This window comes from Micromesistius poutassou (genome assembly GCF_964030765.1).
Source record: "Micromesistius poutassou genome assembly, contig: SCAFFOLD_5752, whole genome shotgun sequence".
Classification (NCBI taxonomy): domain Eukaryota; kingdom Metazoa; phylum Chordata; class Actinopteri; order Gadiformes; family Gadidae; genus Micromesistius; species Micromesistius poutassou.
Window position 1 is genome coordinate 1 of NW_028179663.1, and position 13721 is coordinate 13721.

The 13721-nt window shown below is 50.6% G+C and overlaps 1 protein-coding gene across 1 annotated transcript; it reads left to right on the top strand.

Moving 5' to 3' along the window:
* Nucleotides 1-1087: 1087 nt before the first annotated feature.
* LOC311372620 (chemokine-like protein TAFA-5) lies at nt 1088-13298 on the top strand (the record flags this gene model as incomplete). Its single annotated transcript, XM_084489600.1, has 3 exons — nt 1088-1187; nt 13040-13189; nt 13294-13298. The coding sequence occupies 3 exons, from the start codon at nt 1088-1090 to the stop codon at nt 13296-13298; spliced, it is 255 nt and encodes an 84-aa protein (XP_084345726.1).
* Nucleotides 13299-13721: the final 423 nt, after the last annotated feature.

Consider the following 13721-nt stretch of genomic DNA (forward strand, 5'->3'; position numbering starts at 1 on the left):
CCGACAGAACCGCGACGCCAACTTGCCGCGAGTTTACTAAAGAGAAACGCCCGCTCGGTACCCGCTCACCTCACCGGGCGGTGAGAACCGCCGCGGCGTCTGACCCGTGCACGTGAAGATCTCACAGGTGACTGTCATCCCGCACGCACGCTCACGCGCACGCGCGCGCGCACACACACACACACACACACACACACACACACACACACACACACACACACACACACACACACACACACCGGACCGAGGGATGGACCGAAGATAACTTATTCCGTGCGATCCTCGAGGCGACTCGTGAGTTTTCCGCGGCGCGCGGAGGCGGTGTTCACCGGGAGAGACGTCGGTCACCGGGAGAGTCGTCGGTCGGTCACCACTGAGCGAGCTCAGAGATGTTTTGATGTCGCCTCAAATGTTGCCTCCACTCTGCTTAATGCCCTGACGTGACGCGTCACGTCCGCGCTCTCTGAGCTTCTGCTACGTGGCGGATGATAAACGCGTCCAGTGCCTGCTTGGTCAAACGTCTACGTTTTTATTGAGTATTGCGCCGGGGTGTCGCTCAGCGTCAGAAGTTAGCGGTTAGACAGAGTGCGGTGGTGGTGCGGCGGCGGCGCAACGCGCAAAAGCGCAAATCGCAAAGTGCAAAGCGACGACGCGGTGATCCGCCGCCTTCGTCTGCGCTTCCCCTTAAACCTGACTTTGAGGATCTAACCTTCGTGAGCGCAGCCCGGGGACATCCATGCTGCTTTTCGACTTTGCGCCGCTCCCGATGGGCGAAGCCGGGTGCAGAACTGTTCTTTAGGAAGGCAGTTAACTGAATCGGGTTGAACTGACTAACAAGTTGAGCGGGCTCCGCGTCGCGCAGACCGCGAGGAGAAGACCGCGAGGATCAGCGGTCCAAGCCCACCAACCAGGCCCCCCCCCGCTCCCCCTTTATTAGTCGCCAAAATGGATGCTAGCGGCCGGGCATGGAAACAACCGTGGATTAACCAAACCACCCCCGTCTCCCGGGTCGACCTGCGTGCTATCTGAAGTAGAGCCGCGGAAGTTGGGAGGTTTTTTCTGAGAAGTCCGGGGAGGAAGACGGAGGATGCAGTCCGGGGTGAAGACGTTCTCCGCGGGTGGAGGCGCAGCGTCCCTCTGCTGCCTCCTCGTCCTGCTGGTCATCTATTCGCACCTCCTCCGAGAGGGTGAGTCCGCCGACCTGCTCCTCACGGTGGGCCTCTGGGGCTGGGTAATGTGTGGTGCCTCGGTGAAACGTGTGTCGTCTCGTTGGCACTCTTGTTGGTGTGTTGTCTCGGTGTAATGCGTGTTGTGCTGCCGTGATGTGTGTTGTCGTCTTGTTGTGATGTGTGTTGTGCAGCTTGTGCTGTGAGACTGACTGTGTGCTGTCTTGTTGAAATGTGTGTTGTGCTGTCATGTGTGAACATGTGTGTTGAGATGTGTGTTGTCTCTTTGAAATGTGTGCTGTCTTGTTGAAATGTGTGTTGTGCTGTTGACGTGTGTGTGTTGTCTTACCGTAATGTGTGTTGTGCCGTTGAAATGTGTGTCGGCTCTCGTTAAAACGTGCTGTCATGGACGCGCCGCGTGTTGAGCCGAAGTGAACCTCGTTGAATGAAACCGAAAACGATTCGAGCCTTTCTTTTATTGTCACGGAGGGTTCCACAGCCTTCCACCTCTTTATTCCGATGCGTAATGAGGAAACACCTGAATATTGGCTTCTATATCTGCAAGTGAAAGTATAATATCTTCAAGTCAGTGAAGCAGGCTGGGGCCCCCGATCAGGTGCAGCAAGGCTCTGCTGCTGAATCAGGCCTCCATTCAAGCCATTAAAGCCAGAAACGCTTTCTAAATTAACTTAGCTGAAGGCCACACTCATCCTTAAGCCACGGCGCGCCTGTCCCCCTCTGTCTCTGGGTAATAAACTAGGCCTTCATGTACTGCTGCAGCCAGAAAGCCTCTGAAGCCACCAGCTATAACAACATCAACAACAACAACAACCACCACCACCACAACAACAACATCGTCATTAGCCCGGGTCCTGAGAGCAGCAGAATTTATTCCTTTCTTTCATCGGCCATCAGAATAGATGGCCATTAGTGAGGTGTTCAGCTTGGGGAAGCAAGCTTCTTGAGAGAGAGAGAGAGAGAGAGAGAAGAGAGAGAGAGAGATGGAGACTGAAGAGACAGAGAGAGAGAGAGAGAGATGGAGGCTGAAGAGACAGAGAGAGAGATGGAGACTGAAGAGACAGAGAGAGAGAGAGAGCGAGAGAGAGAGAGACATTCAGGATGCTAGGTCTAATTACTCCAGATGTAATGCATGAGATGTTGCTGAACACTAGCCTGTAGCTGGCAGCCGGCCATGCCTGCCGGCCCCCGACCGCTACATCAAAAATAATGAACACTCTCGTAATGCACACTTCGCGCAGACATAAATATGATTCACTCGCCCCCCCGAAAAATAAAAACATGAAATGAAAATGGTGCCGCTGTACCTTGTTACCATGTTATACGCAACATTGTTTATCTAGAAATGAAACCACAATCATTTCCTCCCAACGCGCGTGTGCGTGTGTTGTGGTTGTGGCGGCTTCGTCTCCAGCTGATGACGGCGCCATGGGGGGGGGGGGGGGGGGGCCTGGTCTACTTTAAAGTAGTAACAGGAAAGTGCCAGGCCCTCCCCCACAACGCCCCAATCAAATCCCGGGTTGGTCGACCACCAGCGATATTTTCCGGGCCCTAATATCCGTCGAAAATCCAAGGCTTTTTTCTCAGCAGACGCTTTCATCCAACTGCGAGTTGCAGTGTATGTGGATGCGTGTCAGGAGCAGGTAAGGGTACAGAGAGACCTCTCGCTGGGGGGGGGGGGGGGGGGGGGGCATAGCCCTACCCACAGGCAGAGTGTGCACATTGGGCTTGGAGCCCAGAACCTTTTACCTGGGAACCAGACTCCCCTGTCTGCCTCGATGCATCACATCGCATTACAGCAGCGATAACAAGACTTTGAGTGCTGTTTCATGCCTTCTTCTTTAACGTTAGCCCCTGCTTTGATGCTAATCCTTTTACATTTTTAATGGGGAGGCATTCAGCCTATGAGGGCTTGTGCCACATCCACATGGCCGCTTGTTTTCTGTCAGCCCGCCGGATCTACGGCCGGCGGCGGAGGCGTGGGTTGAACAGGTGGGCGTGCAGGCCAGTCGCCCAGGGAGGCGATGTACAGACTCACTATTATGACACGACTCTCGCTATTAGTGCAAAAACAGCTTTTAGGCTGGTTGTACGTTGTCAGGCCCGTCTGATCCCCCACCAGGAGTTCCCACGGGTGCACCACCTGGACATCTGGTCCGGGCCTTCCGCGTGGAGTAGCCCGCTCCGTGTTCGTAGTGCTGCTGCTAATGTTCCCGGAATATTCCTTCTGGGATTAAAAAGGGACAATTTTAGCTTATCTCCGCCCGTCGTGGCAGTAGGGGCCAGGTAGGGATTCACTAATGTAAAATGTCTTGGCTGATAGGGATATGCATTAGCTGCCATGGGCCAATATTGCAGAAAACATAAAATGTGTCATGAAGCTGTCAACACAGTTTTTGCATGCAGTGCCATGGGACGAAAAATGTGATGTTTTTTTCTGATGAAAATGCCACAAAAAGCAGAGAATAACTAATGAAATATCAGGCTGACATCTACTGGCACACTTTGGGACACATCCCACACTTCACCTCCCCTCTCATCAATCTCCCAGGTCATTAAACCATTTATTTGAATCTACCTGGATTGCTACAACATACTTAACAACCAGGAAATCACCCACTTCCACCGTAAATGTCCTTGTGATTGGAGCCCTGCCTCGGGTCCCAATCCATACTTGAGAAAAAACAGTAGTTGTCAGTGTGTCACACGCGATCATCGAGGGACAATGGGTGAGATAGCAGCCAATCGCAGGAGGACACTTTTCTCTCCCTCATGAAATATAAAAAAAATACGAAAGATAGCCAAGTCTCGCTCTTGCTCTCTCTCTCTCTCTCTCTCTCTCTCTCTCTCTTGCTCTCTTCAGAGATGCCTCTTTCTATATCTAGATACAGATATCCCTAACGTCCATCTATAGATAGATGGATAGATCCACATCATATGGAGCGGTAGGTGGTTGGGATCCTGTAACACAGAACTCAAGGACCTTCGGTGAAGGAGCTGTTGATATTCGGTAACAAAGAGCTGTTTAATTTTCTTGCAGTCAAAGCAAAGTGCCTGAAATATGCATTCGGTTGTTGAGTGGTTACCGTGTGCAATCCAGACACTGTTTGAGATAGCGGTTCCTCATTAATCCGAGTGCACGGTCCGTGGCGGAGCTTGGAAGTGTGGAAGAGATGAGCTCAGAAGAACCGTCAGACTGCAGAAATGTTTCCAACATGGCAGAGATCTAGTTTAGTGTGTGTGTGAGTTAGGCCTGGGCGATACGGCTGAAAGACATATCACGATATAACTGGTTAACACTTAATACGACCTTCCACTGTTCTTCATTGATAAATACTCCAATGTCGATACGACAATGAAAAACACTCAAATATTGTAAATAAGTATGGAACCGTGTTTGTGTAACAAACCCAGCTGCTAGATTCGGTGGTCCAGTCTCTTATCGGTATATATTGAACATGTTGTTTGATAGTGATATTGATCAAAAGTCTATCACGATACGATCATTCATTGTAGTATCGCCCAGGCCTAGTGTGAGTACATTACAGTGTGGCTCCAGTTCTTCAGGTCAAGCAACCTCGCATTCTCTCCTTGATAGGTTAGTTGGGAGATACAAAGCGTGGCGGGTCAAAATCCTGATCACATCCATGCCTCCTCCTCCTCCTCCTCCTCCTCCTCCTCCTCCGGGTCTCGTTGGAGCACCACTCTGTCCAACGCTCGAGTGTTCTGAGCAGCTGGGGATCTGTTCTGGGTCTGGGAGGAGGTAATAAGCCATTTAGAGCGCACACAGTTCTCGGCGGGCGCCCTGTGCTCCAGCTTTGATTACGACCTTGGCTGTGAAGACAATCGTCTGAAGCCTTGCTGGTGTGTACTTCTGTCTGGTGCCCGGGACAACTAGGCCATGTTTACCATTTACAAAAAAAACAAAAAAAAACAGAATATATTTTCTGTTCTTCTCCGGCTTGTTAAATTTGGCAGCAGAAGAAAGGCGATCCTTTTCCTGGCGTGGTGGTGTGAATAGGAAGTGTGTTCAGCCAGCGGTGACCTGACCCCCGCGATACAGCTGCTCTCTCTCTTGCCTCACTATTGTTGTTCTCTCTGTAGGGAAGCGCTGGGCTTAAAAAGATTTTCTTTGACCACGTTCAGCGCGGTGTGAATGTCGTAACAAGCCTTTCCCGGGCCCCGCATTTGTGCGTCCCGTTTGCCCCTGACAGTGGCGTCTCTCCTGGCGCACGAGCGCGCCCGGCCATGCGTGATGGAGGCTGCGGTATTGCACACAGACGCCTGCTTGTTTCCTTTCGATCCGGATCCTTGTGTGCTGTGTGCACAAGGGGTTCAGCGGCGAGGAGCAGGGCCTGACAGTACAGGGGTGGAACGATACACGTATTCGTACATTTCTCGGTTTGGTTCTAACGGTTCGATTAGAACCGTGCCGATTTTTTTTAAGAAAAATGTTTTTATTGATGATCACACACACACACTCTGTGTGTGTCTTGCGTTGTCTTGTCCTGATGTTTTGTGTTGAGGACCAACAATGGAAATAAGTCCTGGACTTTATTGTGTTTTTATCCTCAGTTGTATTTCATGTCTTTTCATGTGTGGTAGGGATTTGTTAGATACAATCTAATTCAATTCCAAAAAATAAGTTTAATAAAAATAAAATAAAATAAAACTGCTGTACGGAAAAACACACCGAACCGTGACTTAAAACACTAAGGCACGTACCGAATCGTGACTTGTGCATCGGTACACCTCTAGTAGCACAGCCCCGGGGCGACGCTGGACTCCTCTGTGCCCTCCTCGTGTGATGACACTTAAAATAAATGAGACGGTTCATGCTTGGGGTACTTTCTTAGTTTATTCTTGTTTATACGTTTCTATAACTGAGGCCATGCATCACATTCCCCGTGGGCTAGGGGGAACTGTATAGCTTATTTACATCTGTCGTCTCTGGGCCGGGATAACATAACAATTAAAAACAGTATAATTAGCAAAATATACATACATTACATCACATGTAGAACCACATCATGCTAAAAATACATTGTACTAGTCTCCATGCTGGAGAACAGCAGGTTCCCTGCAACGGTTTAGCTCAGTGATGACATGGTTGGTTTGTCTTGAGCGATGTCTGAAGTGTTGGTTTGATCATAGTGGGGTTGGTGCATTCTCTGTTTGGGGGGGATTGAGTTGACTCTGTGTATCGTACTTCTGTTATCAAGCATCTTTAATGTCAAGTATGAGGTCGTTAAAAAAAAAGCTCATTATAGGAATACGATTTGAATGTTCTCTGCAGTCGGCTTGTTATAGAACCAAAAATAATCGAATTAAGATGAATTGACGAGTTGAATCAAAAACCATAACTGATCTTCTTCGTTCCATCTCAGTTTAACCTTCTACTTGTCTCAGTTCTCTCGCTCTCGCTGACAAAGGCTCTTCACGTCTTGCAGATATGAGATGAGAGGTATCCACAAAAGATGCCAATGAGACATCAATGAGACATCAATGAGACATCAATGAGACATCAATGCGAAAACGTTACGCTCCTAACAAGCCAAGGCCGAGGCAGCAGCAGCAGCAGCAGCAGCAGCGCACAGTAACACAAACCCAATGGCCGATAACGCCTCTAATTCAAACACACACAGCCTTTAGGAAACCCCCGACATGCGCTAGACCAGCGTACCAGCGTGCGTGCACCAGCGTGCACGTGTACCAGTGTGCGTGCACCAGCGTGCACGTGTACCAGCGTGCGCGTGCACGTGTACCAGCGTGCACGTGTACCAGCGTGCACGCGTGTTTCCGTACCAGCGGGCCGCCACAGCGCGGCAGAGCTGCCGGCGCTGACCTCCTTGTAGCCAGAACATCGGATCACAGCCGTGTTGACGGCGACTGCGGCGAGGTCAGCGGAGCATCTGCTCCCGCGCTACGTGCCGTGAGCCATTCACGACCGGCACTGCAGCCACGGTATTAATGAGATGCGCCGGGCCGGGGCTGTCTGTTCTCCAGCATATGGCTCCTCAGTGCCGACCGCTAGGAGACTCCCCCCCCCCCACCCGCGGTGTGACACAAACGCAGCGGCGAAATGAGGGGGAATTAATGATCGTAATGGGATGAGGTGTGGTGTTTCTCTGGGGCTTACGGAGAGGAGGGTGAGGGCGAGGGGTGGGAGGAGGAGGGGGGGGGGGGGGGGGGGGGGCGACAGTAGCTCAGGAAGTACAGCGGGTTGACTGGTACCGGATGGTTGCTAGTTCGATCCCCGGCTCCTCCTGGCTGAGTGCCGAGGTGTCCCTGAGCGAGACGCCCTCACCCTGACTGCTCCTGACCTGCCGGCTGTCGCCCTGCGTGGTCGACTCCGCCGTCGGTGTGTGAATGTGTGCATGGATGGTTGTAATGGCTTTGGATAAAATCCCCTAAATGTCATTGGAAGGACTGTCCAATGGCCACGGGTGGGAATTGGTTTAATGGTGGACGTCCTCAAACCTCCCAAGCGTTCTCCATCCAGACTGTGGCGTGAGGGTCTGTGATCTCCAGGGCGGAGGTTTTGGCAGGTGGTCTCCGTTTATTGGTTGGGCCGTCTCAAAAGTAAATGACGATGGCCACAAACGTCACTGTCTCATTGCCCTTTCGGTCTCAGCGGGTTGTTGTAAATAGTTATGAGTAGTCTTTATTGTGAACCCCCCCGTTAAACACAAAAAAATGTTCACCGTCGATGGACAATAAAGTTCCCGAATCTCAACTTTTTTTACGTGATCACCTAGCGTGTTGACGACATCGTTCCGGTAGTCGGTGCGTTATTGGTGCGTCGTTGAACTCATTCCGCCAGCCAAGAGTCCGATAGGAAGATTCCCGCGTGGAAGACGTTTGAGTCTTGTCCTAATAACGTCTCCGTGCCAACGCAGAATCCTGCGTGCTCCGCAGCGAGACGGGCGACGTAACGTGTGGAAGCATACATTCTCATCACCAAAAGTACATCTCTAAGAGATTCGATTTTGTTTTTCCGGGAGAGCGGTTTCAGTGAGTTGTGCGAGAACAGCGCGACTGTTGTGAAACGAGCGTTAAAGAAAAAAAACCCTGATCGATTTTCATCACTTCAAGTACATTCGTAGTGGATTTCATTTGTTTCTGTGTGAGTCTGTGTGTGTGCCGGTGAGTTCTGCAGGAGCGACTCTTAATGGACCTGGACAGCACCGTCCCGGTCACGGAGCCCGGGCCAAGAGCACGCACACAGACCTGATGAGTCAGCGGGGGGTGGCTTATGTAATCGCTCTCTGTCCGTTTGCACAAGTCGTGTGATTAGCAGCAGCGTTCAAACAAGCGCCGGTGTGTGTGTGTGTGTGTGTGTGTGTGTGTGTGGCCGTGACTGTGGGGAAACGACAACGAGCTCCAGCAGCGTGCGCGCGTGGCTCACCTCTGCCTCTGCCATGTGAGGCATACATGTGCTCGTAGAAACAAGGGGGCGGGACGCCGCGTAGGAGGAGCGGGGATATGTGATTGGTCAGGACTGTTGGATTGGCGTGGGAGTGGGTGATGCGGGCTGCTTGGTTTCTAAGTACGGCCCGGGTCCCGGTGGTGGTGGTGGTGGTGGTGGTGGTGGTGGTGTTCTGCACACTCACTGCACACACCGGTCCACTTTGGGAGGGAGAGAGGCCTGCAGACGTAACTTTTTTAGCTCCAGTCCAATTACTGCTCCTCAAAACTTGAGTCCCTCGTCTTTTTTCGCTTCCCAGACCCCAGACCCTGGTTCTAGGGAGGGACGGTGAATGCAGATTGAGACACGGTGCGTTGGATGGGTTTTATACTATCGACGCATAGCAATGTTCAAATGTTACAAGTACTTGTTATGCTACCACGCGTCTCACACATATTAAATCACTGAGTGATCTGCTGCACGAGTCTTGAATGAATCGGTGGTCCAATATACTCTCTCTCTCGCCGCCGGAAGCATCTGTGCTGGGTCAACTAACACGTAAAGTTGTGCACGTGAGATGTCGTCCGTCTGTTGGCTGTGTGGTCATCTGGTAGGAGGCGTGTGTGTGTGTGTGTGTGTGTGTGTGTGTGTCTTAATGAGTCCCTCAGATGACTGTAGCCGGTGTCCTCTGCCGACGTGTGATTTAGCGATAAGGTCGTTTTCCTGTCACTCATCTCCCGGTCCTCTCCATCACCCTCCTCTCCTCCGCCCTCCTCTCCTCCGCCCCCCCCCCCCCCCCTGCACCACGCCCGGCGGCGACCACAGTCTGAGAAAACATGACATCGACCCGGTCGCCACACACGCACACACACACACACGCACATTCACCTACACAAACATATGCACACACACGCACACACACACGCACACACGCACACGCGCACGCACATGCACCTACACAAACACATGCACACACAGATATACACGCAGTCACGCACGCACAAATACAGATGCACACACACACAGATGCACACGCACACACACACACAAACAAACACACAAGTTTGATCATGTGACACGGCGCCAGGCCATGAGGCTCCATGCCACAAAAATCAAGCCGCACTTCATGACCGGGCTCCCCCCTGCCCGCACCCCCCCCCCCCCCTCCCCGCTAAACAAATGCATACATAAAACAGATCTCTGCCACTGCGCCCCACAGCCACCCCCACCCCCACCCCCACCCCCACCCCCACCCCCACCTCCTCCTCCACCTCCTCCCTCTCCCTCTGCAGCAGCCTCCTCCTGCAGCTCTCCTACAGCCGGCTGGCTGCTCTGCTGGCTGGAGGGAGGGTGGAGGGGAGGGTGGAGGGGAGGGTGGAGGGGAGGGGAGGGGCTCTCTGATCTGGATACTGGACCGGGGGGGCTGTGATGGAGCCGCGATGGAGCCATGGGGTGAGGGGGAGTGAGGGGGAGTGAGGGGAGGGCGGGGGGGGCGGTAGCTGGTTGGGTGCTGCTACGATAACATCAGAGGTTTTTTGATCTGTATTCTGTATTCATCCGTCTTGAATCTGTATTCTACTGTATTAGGTCTGTGTTCAACTGTATCGAGTCTGAATTCTACTGTACCAAGTCTGAATTCATCTGTACCAAGTCCGTATTCATCTGTATCACGTCTGTATTCAACTGTCTAATGTATTCACTACATCTGTGTTCATGTGCATTAAAGTCTGTATTCATCTATATTCATCAGTATTTAGTCTGTATTCATCAGTATTAAGTCTGTATTCATCTGTATCAAGTCTGTATCATTCTGTATCTAGTATGTTATGTATTTAGTCTGTAGTTATCTGTCTTTAGTGTGTAGTTATCTGTATTTAGTTAGTATCATCTGTATTTAGTTAGTAATCATCTGTATTTAGTTAGTAGTCATCTGTATTTAGTCTGTATTCATCTGTATTCTTCTGTAATCATCTGTATTTGTCTGTATTTAGTTAGTAATCATCTGTATTTAGTCTGTATTCATCATTAATAATCTGTATTTAGTTAGTATTAATCTGTATTTAGCCTTGAGAGTGAAATCACTCAGGCCTCTGAGTGATTTATGAGTGTCTGTGTTGATGTGGTTTTTGCCCTGATAACAGAGAAAGGAAATGTATTGCCCAAAATGATTCGGAAGCCTTCATAGTCAATTTTGCACAACATGAAGATATATCAAACATTATGCTTATCAATGGAAGATATGTATCACGGTTTATGTGACTGCTTTGTCTGAGCCATTAGCTGTTAATGCTTAATTCAGTGAAGTAGAGATAATGTTATAGTTCTGTATCATCTTCATCATCTGTTAACGTCCCCCGCTGAATTTTAATTATTGATAAATTGTCCAATATATGGAGGGTTACTTTTCATTCAACCCTAAATATGGATAACATTAAGGTCAATCAGTAGGCAGTTAATCAACGGATTAACTCTGTTTTTAATAATGGTAATAATTTAATAATTCAATAACACCACACCAACGCTTCGGCCGTCAGAGCGTTTTTTTTGTGTGCGTTCATGTCGTCGCCCGAGATAAGCCTTATCGCGGAGGCCGCCGTGGAATCGCTTGGACGCGCGTTACTTTAAACGGCCGTTTGGATCAAAGTTAGGAAGACGGAACCAACGTCCTCCTGACGAGGTCGTCTCGTCTACGAGACCCTGCAAAGACCTCTGCTGGGGACTTCCAGAGAAGGACAGGATTTACGCCCCGGATCCCTCCTCAAGAGTAGCGTCGGGCCATAACTCGCGTTATCGTTTTTTATCGTTTCTGCGTAGTATCGTTAAAGTCGTTCCTGGAGAAGGTATTGACATTTCGCGAAGCGCAATTTCCCGCTCGAAATGAAAGATGATTCGAAAATATGCCCTTCGAAGTTTGGAAAACGGCGAAGAAAAGGAGAAAGTCATTCTGATGGGATTTTGGATTACCATATACGTTAACGTAATGACCTTCTGGTGGACAGTTTGGAGTGCTTTTTGGTATTTCATACATATGGTAATTCATGTGCATATAGTAAGATATATCTTTCCATTGTTTCTATCTTCCGGTCGTATATCACCCAGCCCCAACATCCAAAACACTTGGATTCGTTCCTCTGATGTCAAACCCTTGGTCGGTCGTGATGTCCTACGGAGGCAAAAAGCCCTCCTGTCTATTAAAAGACAGGCAGAGCTCTTCATTTACGGTTACGTCATCCTTGTTCCTGTTGCCGTCTTTTTTTATTCGTGCGCACAGGTCCATGGAAACGTAATAAAGCCTGACATTTGCAACGCAGTTCACATACTGTATGTTTCTGTGAAAATGAATATGACTGCAACAGTCTTGTTGCCTCTGCGGCCTGCTCGCCGTTATTTCATTGCGCCAACAGTGCCGTTGTAAAACTGTCGATGCGTGAAGTGAGAGTATTCATAAATAACGACATTCCCAAACGCCCCTGTCTGTTTATGTGAACAGAGCAGTGATCTAGCTCGCGCTCATCCACTCCATTATTTCACCAAACAGAACCTGAGATGATGATGAACGAAACCGACATCCCCTGCATAAAACTGAAATTCTATTAAAACACTTGCGCACGTTGCAAACATAAAAAGCCTCAGAGCCCGGGGGTCTCCGGCTCTTTAGCCCCGGCTAACCCACGGTTTGTGAACCTGTGAATAATTAAATTGGCATTTGAAAGCAACGTTGGAACAGCAGACCGCCTGGCTAGACGCTGTGGGGTCGTAAAGTTCTTTAAAAGCCTTGTGTCTATTTACCCTGCGCTAACTCACTCTGAAAATGTCTCTGCACCACGATGCCCTTAGGATTACCCACAATTTCCTGGCATTTTATCTTCACGACCATTGGTCCAGCCACGGCGGGCTCTAGTTGCGCGCGTGTGTGTGTGTGTGGAAGTATGCGTACGTGTGTTCTCATAATGTGTGTGTGTGTGTGTCTGTATATATGTATGTGTGTGTGGAAGTATGCGTACGTGTGTTCTCATAATGTGTGTGTGTGTCTGTATATATCTATGTGTGTGTCTACATGTACGTGCGTCTGTGTCTCTATTAATGTATGTGTGTGTGACTTGTCTGCACGTACATGCGTCTGTCTTATCTGCGTATGCGGCTGTATATGATTGTGTCTACATATATGTGCGTGTGTGCTTGTGTCTGCACATACATGCGTGTGTCTACATGTATGCACGCACACGTGTGTCTGCGCGCGTGTGTGTGTGTGTGTGTGTGTACGTGCACACATCCGTGCGCACACACACCAGACAAACAACACACAGTTCATAACGCGGTGCACCGCCTCTGTGTCAGGTCTCATTAATGATGAGAGCCATGCCCTTTGTCTCCCTTCTCCCCTCTCCCCTCCCTCCCCTCTCTCTCTCTCCCCCCTCTCCCCCCTCTCCCCCCCCCCCCACCTCAGGTCAGTTGGCGGTGGGCACCTGTGAGGTGGTCCTGCTGAACAGGGACAGCAGCGTTCCCCTGCGGACCGTCGCGCGGCAGACCGCGCGCTGCGCCTGCCGTCGGGGTCAGATCGCCGGGACAACGCGCGCCCGGCCCGCCTGCGTCGACGGTCAGTGGTCCCCGGTTCGAGTCCCTCCCCCCCCCCTCCACCCCTACCGGCTGCCCTCGAGCCTCTGGGACGTGTGTTGTGTTGTGTTGTTGTGTCGATGTTAGGTTGAGGATAAAGGGACCGGTTGTTGTTGTTGTTGTTGTTGTTGTTATTGTCGATTACAAATTCACTCTTTTTCTTTTTTCCCCCTGAATGTCCGATCTGGGATGATGGCAGTACCTTACCTTTAGGAGGGGTAGGTCACGGGGATGGACGTCATTGAAGGGGCCCTGTCCGCCACCAGCTGTGAGCGAGGCTCGTTCGTTCAGGCCGTTCCAACGTCCTGTCCACCAGGTTGTTCTGGGATCTGGCCCTCCTACACCTGGGGGGTGGGGGGTGGGGGGTGGGGGGGGGGGGGACCCTACAGCTTGGGATGTCACTAGTGGGTCGGTTTTCTTAAATGGCTTGTTATGACCAATGAGCTTCAAACCTCGTCAGAAGATGGGGGCCTTAAGGAGCAGGTGGAGGTGAGGGTATCGTGCTCTAGTTGTGT